The 13,537-nt window shown below is 40.8% G+C and overlaps 1 protein-coding gene across 1 annotated transcript; it reads right to left on the minus strand.

The window, feature by feature from the left end:
- Positions 1 to 84: 84 nt before the first annotated feature.
- LOC118405332 lies at positions 85 to 2,545 on the minus strand. The gene is made up of 5 exons (XM_035804776.1): positions 2,102 to 2,545; positions 1,690 to 1,871; positions 1,330 to 1,584; positions 863 to 1,217; positions 85 to 746 (listed from the first exon to the last, which is right to left on the minus strand). The coding sequence occupies exons 1-5, from the start codon at positions 2,373 to 2,375 to the stop codon at positions 724 to 726; spliced, it is 1,089 nt and encodes a 362-aa protein (XP_035660669.1). The 5' UTR covers positions 2,376 to 2,545; the 3' UTR covers positions 85 to 723.
- Positions 2,546 to 13,537: the final 10,992 nt, after the last annotated feature.

Genomic DNA, 13,537 nt, shown 5'->3' on the forward strand with positions numbered 1-13,537 from the left:
AGGGCTTGCTTACTTTCCTAAGTTTTCATTGTTGTTTAAGTTACAATGTATAGATAAAAGTGTGCCTTTCTTGGTCATTCATTTGTAATACTTAAAAATTAGAAGTTAAAAATGATGATTCACAACCGAAATACGGGCAAAAAAATCTTCCCTTTAACAGATGTGTCGCTTTATGATTACTTTTTATTTCATGGTTTGTATGTGTTTAGTGATAGAAAAGTGACACTGAGATAAAGCAAGATTTCATTATATGAAGAAGTTTTAATTTCTTCACAAATATTGGCAAGTGTACAGGAGAGATGTACCATAGAGATGGCAAAAAGTAACAAAAGTAACAGAAAGACTTCTTCTCACATCATGCTTTATTGAATAACACTTGAAAGGGAAAGAAAAGGAAAATAAAACAAATATTGACAATGCTGATGACTGCCGCCATTAATCCTTACTGTTTGTAATCAGCTTGTTTACAGCTTGTTAACAGAACGACTTCTTCTCACATCATGCTTGATGGAATAAAACTTGAAAGAGAAATAAAAGGGAAATACAACAAATATTGTCAATGCTAATACATGCCGCTATTTATCATACTGTTGGTAAGAAACCGCTTGTTATTTTTGTCGGTACTTCCAGGGTGGTGTTTCACATGTCACACTCCCTGCAGCCTACTGTTTCCGCATTACAGATGGAGTCGAAGTCATCGTAGCCAAGGCGGGAGTAAATACTCTAGGTCCCTGCAGGGTGGTCCTCTGAAATTAGACAAAAAGGAACACTTGAATATCGTTGGAACTGTTTTCAAGCTACATGTCATTATCAATAAACCCTAAGTGATAAGCAAGCCACAAAGAATCAATATGTAGAACACCTGTCTGTCTGGCCTGCGGGGCAGCAGGCATCCAGCCCATTACAGAATGCTGTTGCTCTTCTCCATGCAGTTGAGCAAAGTCGGGTGTGTTGTGCTGTGTCGGCGGCTGCAGTGGAGTATATCCTTGGTGAGGAGTGTAGTGCCGTGGTGGCGCCAAGACTGGGGGGCCTGGCATTGGTCTCCCCGGCAGTGCCGCTGGTTCGTTAGGTAGCCAGCGCATGGTCGTTTCGAAGGTCTCCCTCTGGTACTGGTAGAAGTGGGCCGGTGGGACACGAAAGCAAGTCGAGGTGAGCCACTGACTCCATGCAAACCTTTCATCTACCGGTTGTTGACTCTCCTTGGCGAGGTTTTCCACCTGACACGGAAGACGAAAACATGACAGCAATGTTAATTGTATACAATATAAAGTGTTCTGAGTTGTCACTGTGAGCAAACGTCTAACTTAACAAAGCCAAGTAAATGTTTACTTCTTTTTGTGCCCTGCTCTTCTCCTTCTCAGTGTCATGCAGGAACTTTGCCAAGACGTCAGACAGACTAGAAGTGGTGACCGCTTTCTTCTTGCTGTTTGGGTTGTCACTAGAATTAGGCCTCTTCACACCCTTGGACCCAATAGCGTGGGAGCCACAGGGAGTTGTCCCCCCTGTCGATGTTCCGGCCACAACGTTCCCATCCTCCTCCGCCTCCTCTTCGATTCCTTCCTCCGAGTTTTCAGTGTTGAAAATCTGAAGCATAAGTGCATGATGCTGCTCAATACATTGCTGCAAACATGGATAGGAGTCAGGCATTCAAGCATCAATTCATCAATGCACTAACATGCCAATACTTACAGATCCCAGGTCCTCTGGTAGTTTTGAAACACAGAAGGGATCCAAAAACTGGTAGCGTTCCAGTTTCCAGCGCTGAAGGCTCGTCAGCAACACTTTACCAGACCCGGACTTCCCCTTTTTCAACCTTTTCAGTCTCACGTATTCCGTCCGATGAGACTTGAACTTGCGGGCGATGTCCTCAACTTCACATAGGAAAAAGTCAAGAACATTCAACATTAGATGTGAAGGGAAACCACTATGAATAATGACTCTCCCCGGAATGCTCCATTTCAGCAGAATACATTTGAATTTGAATGACAGCAGCAAGGGACAAAGAACAATGATGCAAATGATAGCAAATTTCTTCCAAAGTTAGGGAACTTTTCATATGTCCACTTCAGAGATGATACCAGGAGAAATAGGACAGACTTACGTTTGATCCCCAGGCCCGACGTCTTGGAAAACTTTTCCATCAGAGCATTCTTCTTCTGTTTGTTTTTGAAATCCGGATGACCCTTATCATAGAATAGGGGGTTGGCTTCAAAGAAATCAGCTATTGCGTCTTCAACTTTGTAGGTTGGTTCGGCAGGTTCGTCCTCCTCTTTCTCGAGATCATCATCCTCTTCTACCACTTCTTCATGTACGGATGCACACTCTTCTGGCACCTTTGTCTGGCCACCTTTTCTTCCTTTCTTCCTGGGCGCCATCTTTGACTTTGTGAACACGTATCCGTAGGGGCGTGGTATTTATAGGGGTGTGGTATTGTGGACATCTGTCCAAGTGCAACTATAATCAATCATTGTCCAGCTGATTGGCGAGCACAGACCTAGTTATCTATCATCGACCGCAAGTCGGATGGCGAACGCCCGTCAGTCGTTCGACGTACGCCCGATTGACGTCAGATTGCATAGATGGCATGTCTTTAAATGTGAGGGTAATTGTGACATTGTGGCCCCTGTGGCAGTATAAAGGCTGCCTTTGTGACACAATTTCTTTTATTTCGTCATTTCCATTATCCCGCGCATTCCATCAATTGGTTAAAAAGATTATGACAAGAAAAGAAACAACATTGATTCATCTCTTGCCTTTTTTGAGGAACGTTTTGTGTTACCTTGTCCGCGTGCAAGAGGTCATAGGAGGTTCATTATCATAGATTTATTCACCGTCGATCGCACGAGCCTCGCTTATATGTGAAGGGGACAGTTTTGGGGCGAAAAATACGCAAGACCATCTTAAGATCTTCAAATCAGCCGACCTTCCTGCGATCGCGAAGTACGTGCGAAGATCGTATGTAATGTGAAGGGGGTATAAAGACAATAGCAAAAATTAACACACAAAAATGTATGCAACAGCAGGTGCCGGAACAAACAATGGCGGTAATTTGTCTAAACAAATCGTAATCCAAAACCGGCAAGATTTGTTTCCGACTCATTCCGTGTAAGAAACACAAAGAAATCCGTAATAATAATTTCAGTTCATCAATACAAAAACAGTGAAGTTTCTAAATGCCTTTAAATCAATGTGACGACAACACATAGAGGAACATAGTATCTTAGATCGAGGGCGTTATGTAAGACATAAGTGAGTTGGTGAGGTGGCCTGTTCCACTTCCACGGATCAGAAAAGGAAAACTCTCGAGCTCCTGCCGATTTTGAGCTTTAAAAGCACACCCAAACATGAATGTTGACCACGCATTTTGGAGTGTTTCAATGCAGAACCAACGAACTTTACCCTAAATTGTAGCCGACGGGAAAATGGATGGATTCTTGTTGTTCTCTAAAGTAAGGAATGTTGTAAAACACTGAAAATACCTGTTTTAAGATTATTAGACATATAGCATTCTGGTCTATCATTATTACTTACGGGTAACTTGTACAGCTTTGAAGGGGCGCCTAAACAGAAATGTTGATCTCGCATTTTTAGGTGTTTCAATGCAGGCCTGATAGACTTTACCCTAAACCGTGGCCCACGGGAAAATGGATGGATTCGTGTCGTTTTCTAAAGTTAGGAATGCTGTAGAGCCTTGAAAAGTCCTGTTTTGTTGTTACAAGATATATAGGATTCTGGTCTATCATTATTGACTACGGTTACCTTATACAGCTTTGAAGGGACGCCCAAACAGAAATGTTGATCTCGCATTTTTAGGTGTTTCAATGCAGGCCTGATAGACTTTACCCAAACCGTGGCCAACGGGAAAATGAATAGATTCTTGTCGTTTTCTAAAGTTAGGAATGCTGTAGAGCCTTGAAAAGTCCTGTTTTGATGTTATAAGATATATAGGATTCTGGTCTAGCATTATTGACTACGGTTAACTTATACAGCTTTGAAGGGACGCCCAAACAGGAATGTTAACCACAAACTTTGAAGTGTTTCAATGCAGGACTAATAGACTTTACCCTAAATTGTGGCCAACGGGAAAATGGATGGATTCTTGTTGTTTTCTTAAGTAAGGAATGTTGCAAAACACTGAAAAGACCTGTTTTAAGATTATAAGATATATAGGATTCTGGTCTATTATTATTAACTACGGATAACTTGTACAGCTTTGAAGGGACGCCCAAACAGGAAGGTTGACCAAGCATTTTGGACTGTTCCAATGCAAGCCTGATAGATAGACTTTACCCTAAACTATCGCCGACGGGGGTAATGGATGGATTCTTGTTGTTTTCTAACGTTAGGAATGCTGTAGAGCATTGAAAACTCCTGTTTTAAGATTATAAGATATATAAGATTCTTGTCTAGCAATATTGACTACGGCTAACTTGTACAGCTTAAAAGGGACGCCCAAACATGAATGTTTGAAGTGTTTCAATGCAGGCCTCATAGACTAAACTGTGGCCGACGGCAAAATGGATGGATTCTTGTTGTTTTCTAAAGTAAGAAATGCTCTAGAACATTGACAAGTCCTGTTATAAGATTATAAGACATGTGGGATTCTGGTCTAGCATTATTACCTACGGGTAACTTGTACAGCTTTAAGCTAAAATGACACCTAAACAGGAATGTTGACGACGCGTTTTGAAGTGTTTCAATTCAGGACTAATTGACGTTACCCTAAATTGTGGCCGACGGGAAAATGGATGGATTCTTGTCGTTTTCTAAAGTTAGGAATGTTGTAAAACACTGAAAAGACCTGTTTTAAGATTACAAGATATATAGGATTCTGGTCTATCATTATCACCTACGGGTAATTTGTACAGCTTTGAAGGGACGCCCAAACAGAAATGTTGACTACGCAATTTGGAGTATTTCAATGCAAGCCTGATAGACTTTACCCTAAACCGTGGCCCACGGGAAAATGGATGGATTCTTGTCGTTTTCTAACGTTAGGAATGGTGTAGAGCATTGAAAAGACCTGTTTTGTTGTTATAAGGTATTTAGGATTCTGGTCTATCATTATTTACTACGGGTAACTTGTACAGCTTTGAAGGGACACCCAAACAGAAATGTTGACTACGCATTTCGCAGTTTTCTAATGCAGGCCTGACAGACTTTACCCAAAATGATGGCTGACGGGAAAATGGATGGATTCTTGTTGTTTTCTTAAGTTAGGAATGCGGTAGAACATTGACAAGTCCTGTTTTAAGATTAAAGACGTGTAGGATTCTGGTCTAGCATTATAAATACCTACGGGTAACTTGAACAGATTTAAAAGGACGCCCAAACATGAATATTTGACCACAAAATTTGAAGTTTTTCAATGCAGGACTAATTGACGTTACCTTAAGTTGTGGCCAACGGAAAAAATGGACGGATTCTTGTTGTTTTCTAAAGTAAGGAATGTTGTAAAACACTGAAAAGACCTGTTTTTAGATTACAAGATATATAGGATTCTGGTCTATCATTATTACCTTCGGGTAACTTGTACAGCTTTGATGGGACGCCCAAACAGAAATGTTGACCACGCAATTTGGAGTATTTGAATGCAGGCCTGATAGACTATACCCTAAACAGTGGCCCACGGGAAATGGATAAATTCTTGTTCTTTTTCTAACGTTAAGAATGGTGTAGAGCATTGAAAAGTCCTGTTTTGTTGTTATAAGATATATAGGATTCTGGTCTATCATTATTACCTACGGTAATATGTACAGCTTTGAAGGGACGCCCAAACAGAAATGTTTACCATGCATTTTGGAGTTTTTCAATGCAGGCCTGATAGACTTTACACTAAACTGTGCATGTGGCAAACGGGAAAATGGATGGATTCTTGTTGTTTTCTAAAGTTAGGAATACGGTAGAACATTGAGAAGTTCTGTTTTAAGATTGTAAGACATATAGGATTCTGGTCCAGCATTATTAATACCTACGGGTAACTTGTACAGCTTTAAAAGCACGCCCGAACATGAATGTTGACCACGCAATTTGGAGTGTTTCAATGCAGAACTAATAGACTTTACCCTAAATTGTGGCCGACGGGAAAATGGATGGATTCTTGTTGTTTTCTAAAGTAAGGAATGTTGTAAAACACTGAAAAGACCTGTTTTAAGATTACAAGATATATAGGATTTTGGTCTATTATCATTACCTTCGGGTAACTTGTACAGCTTTGAAGGGACGCCCAAACAGAAATGTTGTCTACGCCTTTTGAAGTGTTTCAATGCAGGCCTGATAGACTTTACCCTAAACTGTGACCGACAGGAAAATGAATGGATTCTTGTTGTTTTCTAAAGTAAGGAATGTTGCAAAACACTGAAAATACCGGTTTTAAGATTACAAGATATATAGGATTCTGGTCTAGCATTATTGCCTACGGGTAACTTGTACAGCTTTGAAGGGACGCCCAAACAGGAATGTTGACCAAGCATTTTGGACTGTTCCAATGCAAGCCTGATAGACTTTACCCTAAACTGTGGCCGACGGGAAAATGGATAGATTCTTGTTGTTTTCTTAAGTTAGGAATGCGGTAGAACATTGACAAATCCTGCTTTAAGATTGTAAGACACATAGGATTCTGGTCTAGCATTATTAATACCTACGTGTAACTTGTACAGCTTTATAATCACGCCCGAACAAGAATGCTTACCACGCATACTGGTGTGTTTCAATGCAGAACTTATAGACTTTACCCTAAATTGTGTCCGACGGGAAAATGGATGGATTCTTGTTGTTTTCTAAAGCAAGGAATGTTGCAAAACACTAAAAATACCTGTTTTAAGATTACAAGTTAGATATATAGGATTCTGGTCTAGCATTATTACCTACGGGTAACTTGTACAGCTTTGAAGGGGCGCCCAAACGGAAATGTTGACTACGCAATTTGGAGTATTTCAATGCAAGCCTAATAGACTTTATCCTGAACCGTGGCCGACGGGAAAATGGATGGAATCTTGTTGTTTTCTAAAGTTAAGAATGCTGTAGATAATTGACAAGTCCTGTTTTAAGATTATAAGATATATAGGATTCTGGTCTAGCACTATTACCTACGGGTAACTTGTACAGCTCTAAAAGAACGTTCAAACAGGAAGGTTGCCCACAAAGTTTTTAAGTGTTTCCATGTAGACCTGATATTTTCTCCAAGCAGAAGTTAGGCTCCGGCTTTTTTTTACGTTTTTTTAGTCGTTTTAAAGCGAGCTTTCTATTTTGTATTGTATCTTGTATTGGCTGGCAGAGTTCAAGAAAAATGACAAAATAGAAAGCCCGATAAAAGCAAGGAGCTTTTATAAAAGCGACTAACAAATCGTCAATAAACAGCTGGGGCATAGATTCGTCTCCCTAATGAGAAAACAATGGGGATTATGGGCGAGAGGGAAAGAATGTAGGTGTGAAACGCACTTTGACCGCGCGCATTAGACCGCCCGGAGGGACCATAAACCGGATTTTTCGCCGTTATCCCAGAAATCTTCGCCTTTCCACGTTTATAAATCTTGGCCAGGGTCCATAAACGAAAAATGTCGCCAAAAGGGTCAATCTAAACTAAATAAATTGCCCCAGAATTGTAACCAAAAATGTCCGTTTGTAACCATTCCGTGTTCGTAGTGCCCAATACACATCCCAGTCTGCAGTCAAGTGAAGCCAGACTATGTACAAGTCAGATGAGATGTGTTTGGGCAAGGAGGTTGAAAAATTTCGGTAAACCCTGTCCTGTCTTTTGTACGTAAGTTCTATAATCATTTGCTATAGACTCCCTTTTACATTTTTTCATATTGGCCTGTTCCTGTTGGCAGCTTGCGTTGTTTAGATTATGATTTGACAATGATTGTATACATGCCGGAAATAGTCGTCGCTTCAGTTTACGGGCTTATAAATGTTTCGTGTTGTATAAGCACTGTAAATTGAAATACTATACATAGAGTGAAGATTTGTAAATATGATTTCATATAATTTGGATTGTGACCTCTGAGTGGTAAAACGAGTCTCCTCGAATCAGTAAGCCTTCAAGCATTTTGCACTTCAATGTTGACATCGTCAAATTATCTATATTTACATATACAAGTAAGTCTTATGGGTGGCAGTACAAAAGCCCAGCCGATGTGCAAAGTAAACACCTGTATATTTTGTACGAACAACAATGAATCTTATCCCTTTTATGTTGTCCAAATAGCCCCTTGTTTTGTCTTTTATACTTTATAGGAGTATGCTAAGCATATTTCTCTAAGCCTCTACAGGAGGCAATTAGCATGTCCATGTCAGATAAGTAAGAGAATCTTTTCTAAACTCCAGTCAGTCCACTGTTTGTTCGCTTCTTTGGATCCGGAGTTGACGTAAAAAAATAAAGCGCGTCCTTGTTGATCTTATAGCAGGCTTGTGTGTTGTGAATATGGATGAGAGTCATCTATTTAAGTTAAATCCGTCCTCGGCACAGACACAACTATGGTCACATAATGACGGGTCCACCATTTCCTTTGCTGTCTGTCCATTAGGGTCACTTCATGACACATCGATTTGGTTCTTCAAAGTACCGACTAAGATTTCTAATTCTAATTGACCATAATGTTTATACAAGATCTTTTGAACAGACTGTTTTTACAAACTGGGCCGATATGTTTCAACTAACAGATCACAAACTCCTTGAATCTTCTTAACTCTTAGGTGGTACATAAAGGAGGAGTTGGGCGTAGCCGTCAAACCATATATGTGAATGAATTCGGTGCTTTCACTTGTAAATTAGTTAATCGGCAGAATAGTAGCGGCACTCGAGGGGAGGGGGAGTTTTTCACACTTTTTATTTTGACTACACAGTAGAATAACTTTGCGCAAGCTTTGTATCGCTTACAACGCATATTTTGGAGAACAGTCCACAAATATTTAACCCATACATGAGCGACGTGGAATTAAAAAAAAGACAGCCTTTGTCTTGACCGCGTACGAAGTCTGTGGTTTATGACAAGACAAGCATGTATGGAATACATACTTAAAATCTTTGAAAAGTGTTTGCATGCTGAATGCATATTTTGGAAACACGTGGAAACTTATCTGTTACATGTTGTAACTTTTTCACATAAAATCACATTCTTAGCTAGGACACCGGCAAATGTGACATTATGTGAAACACTTTCACATAAAATAACATTTTGATCTGTCATGTGAAAAAATGTGATTTCAACTTCACATAATTTCACATTCGCCTCCGTCCAGTTTGTGATCCATTGCTCTCCTGTCATAACCATGACTGTAGCGTTCATGTGCAATCCATGCAGTGTGGCATCAAGCATGTACCAAATGCGAATTCTGGAAAGCGTCAGGGACGTCTGCAGATCAAACGTCAGCTGCCAGCTGGCGTCCTCGTCTCCACGTCTCCAAGTCGTCTGGATGTTGGAGTCCAAGACGTACCCGGAAAACCGCCGGAGTCCGTCACCCCCCTCCCATAGGTCCGGTGTCACCCATGTCGGGTCGGTCTCCACCCAGCCACCTGCAAGTAACAGTGTTTCATAAATATTTTATGGAGGTATGTGTAAAACTAGAAAGGCCGATATTTGCTTGAGAGCAAATACAGCATATTTCAGTCATGCCCCATCCCGGGCCTTGAATTATGTTTCATGGAGGTATGTATAAAACTAGCATCACGCATAAGGAAAAGAGCTTGACGGGTGATTTTTGACCGAACGATGGCCGGGTTTTCTCTATATTGGTCGATATTAAGTCATTGAAACCCGACCAACAGTGCAGAGTTTCAAATCAAAACGTCCCATTCCATTCTTCTGTGTTTCTGAAATCTGCGCCCTTTTCCTAACTCAATTACAAATTAGACCGAAAATGATTGATATTGCCTGGTAAATTCGCCAACAAAGACTTGCGTTCTAACGTTCAAGGCACGCGTAACTTCTCCTACGGCCAAAATGACCCTGTCGGGAACTCCAAATCCTCGAAAAGTACGATTTCAAACTCGGCGCACGGTGATGTGCGACCGCTTTATGATCGCAAAAGGCAGTGTTCGTGTATCTACGGGACCGTAAAACCATGTGGCCGTGGCCGCGTTGGACAAGTGGTCGCTAAACGTGGCCGCGTTGGACAGGTTGTCGCTATAGATTTTTCTTAATGCTTAGGTCGATGGAAATACCCAAGGGACCGATAAAAAGGGACCGGAATGGCCAGGTGGTTGCTATACAAAGGCGGCCGCTGATACAGGTTCACACTACCATGTTTTTTCCTGTTTTACTGCACTTACTTAACACGTCGAGACATTTTCTTGTATCAAGAAATTCAAGAACAAACAAAATTGTTCCTGTTAAATCTTACAACGTTATATATATTTCCTAAATTTAGTTAAGGTAAGGAAATATCAGTCAAACGAATTTACACTCTCGAGAATTAAAAAAAAAAATCTAAATCTAAATTACTTGCTTTGTTTGTCTAAAGATTATCTTCCTGTCACGTTAAAGAAAATATTAGAGCATTTAGAAGAACAATCTTGTTTCATGACAAATACTACATGGAAAAAAAAATTACGAAAATATTCTTCAGGGGTCAGAATGTTTTCGGAAAGACAGTAAGGTTTTCTTTTTTTTAAGTAAAAAATATGTATAAGAAGGAACAGGAAAATAAAAAAAATGCATTTTGGTACTGATACGGATATGGAAAACCATACTTCTTACCTGTTAGTGAAAATGCACCTGGCAGACAGTGACACAGACCCAACAGTAACACCAGTGATGTTCGGATGAGTTTTAGGTTGTCCATTCTTCTCAGAACTCCCGCAGCTTTGTGTTCAACAATGTACAGCTACTCTGTACCGTCTTTTCTGTAAACTACTGGGTGCAAATATTCACAATCGCGTGCACTGTGCTCGTATCAACTGATACAAAAGAATGGTAGCCTCTTTAGCAGGCTTCACGGCAGCAGCATATTACAGCTGATTGAACGCCCTGTAATGCGTTAGTTTTTCATTTGCCGTCAGCCTGAACCGAGGCTAGATGAGCGGCATGCTTCATGTATCACGTGGTTGTGTTTGTGCTGTGTTGTGTTTCTCGCTCACATAGCAAAAATTGTTCGAAGCACGACATGTATTTGGCTATTGCTAACAACAACAACACAAAAAACTTCACCGTCCAGAACGTGATCACTCCGAAACTACCCGAAAAGAAGCAAGTCTGAAACCATCCGGTAATAGAATAGACCTTTTCAAAATTCGCTTCCTGCAAGAATAGACTATTACTAACAATAATAAAAATCTGAGAATAATCTTGAATTAACAAAAAGAATTGTGCGTTTTGTTCCGCTACCAACATCTGCTGCATGATCTTACTGATTAACCTGTTGCGAACTGACCAACTCTAACAAAACTGGACTCTAGGCTAGTAACGTTAGTTTACCTTTATCCGTTGTTAACCTATATTCGGTTTTTGTTTTCAATAATAGTGCATTTAGGAATCAAGTCCACGGACTGTGGTTCCAAATCAAAATGAAATCTTCTTTGGAAACAACGTAATTTGAAAACACCGTCAACTTGATATCCCTAAATACCCTGTTTTTGAAAACGTCGGATATAGGCCACCCCCCGAATAAAGTTGAACTTATGATACAAACAAACGCATGCAATTCGCCTTTTCTTGCTTCTCATGAGGAAATGCCGTCTGCAACGCCGAAGTAATCAACAGTGTTGGTTTAACGTGCACAGATCTGGACATGCCAAAAGTTACGAGAGGTGAACAGACTGGTACCAGCTCGGTAGTATGCGTGAGAAGAGAAGGTATCATTCATATCAATATTCTCTTTCCGTTGTACTCACTTAGAATTCAACTGATAAGCTAAATATTTTCTTTATGTTAATAATGCTTTATTTCTACACTTTGTCCAGTACAAGACAACAACTCAGTAAACCCAGTCTGTTAGTAGATACAACTTATTTAAGTTGGACTCCTTTTCATGGTGGTCACCGAAATGACTCAGCAATTTGACCTGGCACGGATGAAAATTACAACAAAAACATATGCATTTTTTATGGCAATGTTATTTCCTTCGGACTACAATCTATGGAACTCTCTCAATGACTACTGTATATAGTCTTCAAAACAAATCCTCATCCCTTAGCTCAAAAATCTTTTTCCATTCTTTCTAATTAGCTTATTACCTGATCGTGGTCGTTATACCCCTGTCACATTTGAATAAAATCAATCGGACGAAGATTCTGCGGCAATCGTCTGAGCCTCGCTTATACCCCCCTCACATTAGGCGACAATCGATTGGAAGACTAGTCTACGAGCTCTAAATGACATTTTCGTGAGTAAGACGTCCGGTTTTCTCACGATAATCTTTTTAGAGACCGCCGGCAAATTTTCAGGGGTCGTACGATGGTCACGGTGCGGCAAAACATGTTTTTAACATAAGCGACAAGTCGCAGGAGATCTCTGAGATCGCAGAGCTCGTTACCGAGTCGCAGATCGTGCGTGCAAATCGTGCGTACCTCGCAAGGGTATCGGTCAATAGTCTTGCGTCAATCCAACGATTGAAGACCGATAGGTGAGCACAGACATAGTTATTAATCATCGAGCGCAAATCGGATGGCGAACGTCCGTCAGTCGGGAGACGTTCGGGTGACGTTCGCCCGACTTCCGTTTGTTTAACAATTTTGGGAATGTGAGGGTAATTCTAACATTGTGGCCCCTGTGGTAGTATGTAGGCTGGCTTTGTGACACGCTTTCCTTTCTTGTGTCATTTCTATCATGCCCGCGCATCACATTCATTGGTAATAAGGATTCCGACAACAAAATAAGCAACATTTATCTCTTGCCTTTTTAGAGGAACGTTCTGTGTTACCTTGTCCGCGTGTAAGAGGTCATGGGATGTTCATTATCATAGATTTATTCACGGTCGATCTCATGAGCCTCGCTTATATGTGAGGGGGAGAGTTCTTGGGCGAAAAATACGCGATACCCTCTTAAGATCTTAAAATCAGCCGACCTGCCTGCGATCGCGAAGTACGTCCGAAGATCGTGTATAATGTGAGGGGGATATTAGGGCTCCGTCGTACGATTCTGATGCCATAGGACTAACCATGGATATCATTTGGTGTACCAAGGCAGTTAAACTTTGCAAGAGACGGTCATTTATGTCCTCCATTACTACGGATTCTTATTACTTTGTGACTGGAGGGTAACCTCCAGCAACAGAGTCTTGTAATCACTTGGTGCGTTGAGTGTTCGCACCTAGATCACTATGTTCCGTATGCCGCAATCGCATGTGGATTTGCATGTCGTCTGTACTCCGTTGGGAAACGATGCACGTTATTTTTATTTCGCCGTAGCTGTTTTTATTATGGATGTAATAATTTCAGTTTTCACCACTACGCCGTCCGGTATAGCGGTTCAGGTCTTCCTTATGATTGAGCCTTAAGCCTTGTAGTAATTTGATACAGTCAAGCAGATGTTGTCCTCGTCGGAATATGCCATCTCGTTCGGGCTTTGCGTTTGCAGTATTGAGGTTGGTTTGACAT

The sequence above is a fragment of the Branchiostoma floridae genome, chromosome 18, assembly GCF_000003815.2.
Source record: "Branchiostoma floridae strain S238N-H82 chromosome 18, Bfl_VNyyK, whole genome shotgun sequence".
NCBI lineage: Eukaryota > Metazoa > Chordata > Leptocardii > Amphioxiformes > Branchiostomatidae > Branchiostoma > Branchiostoma floridae.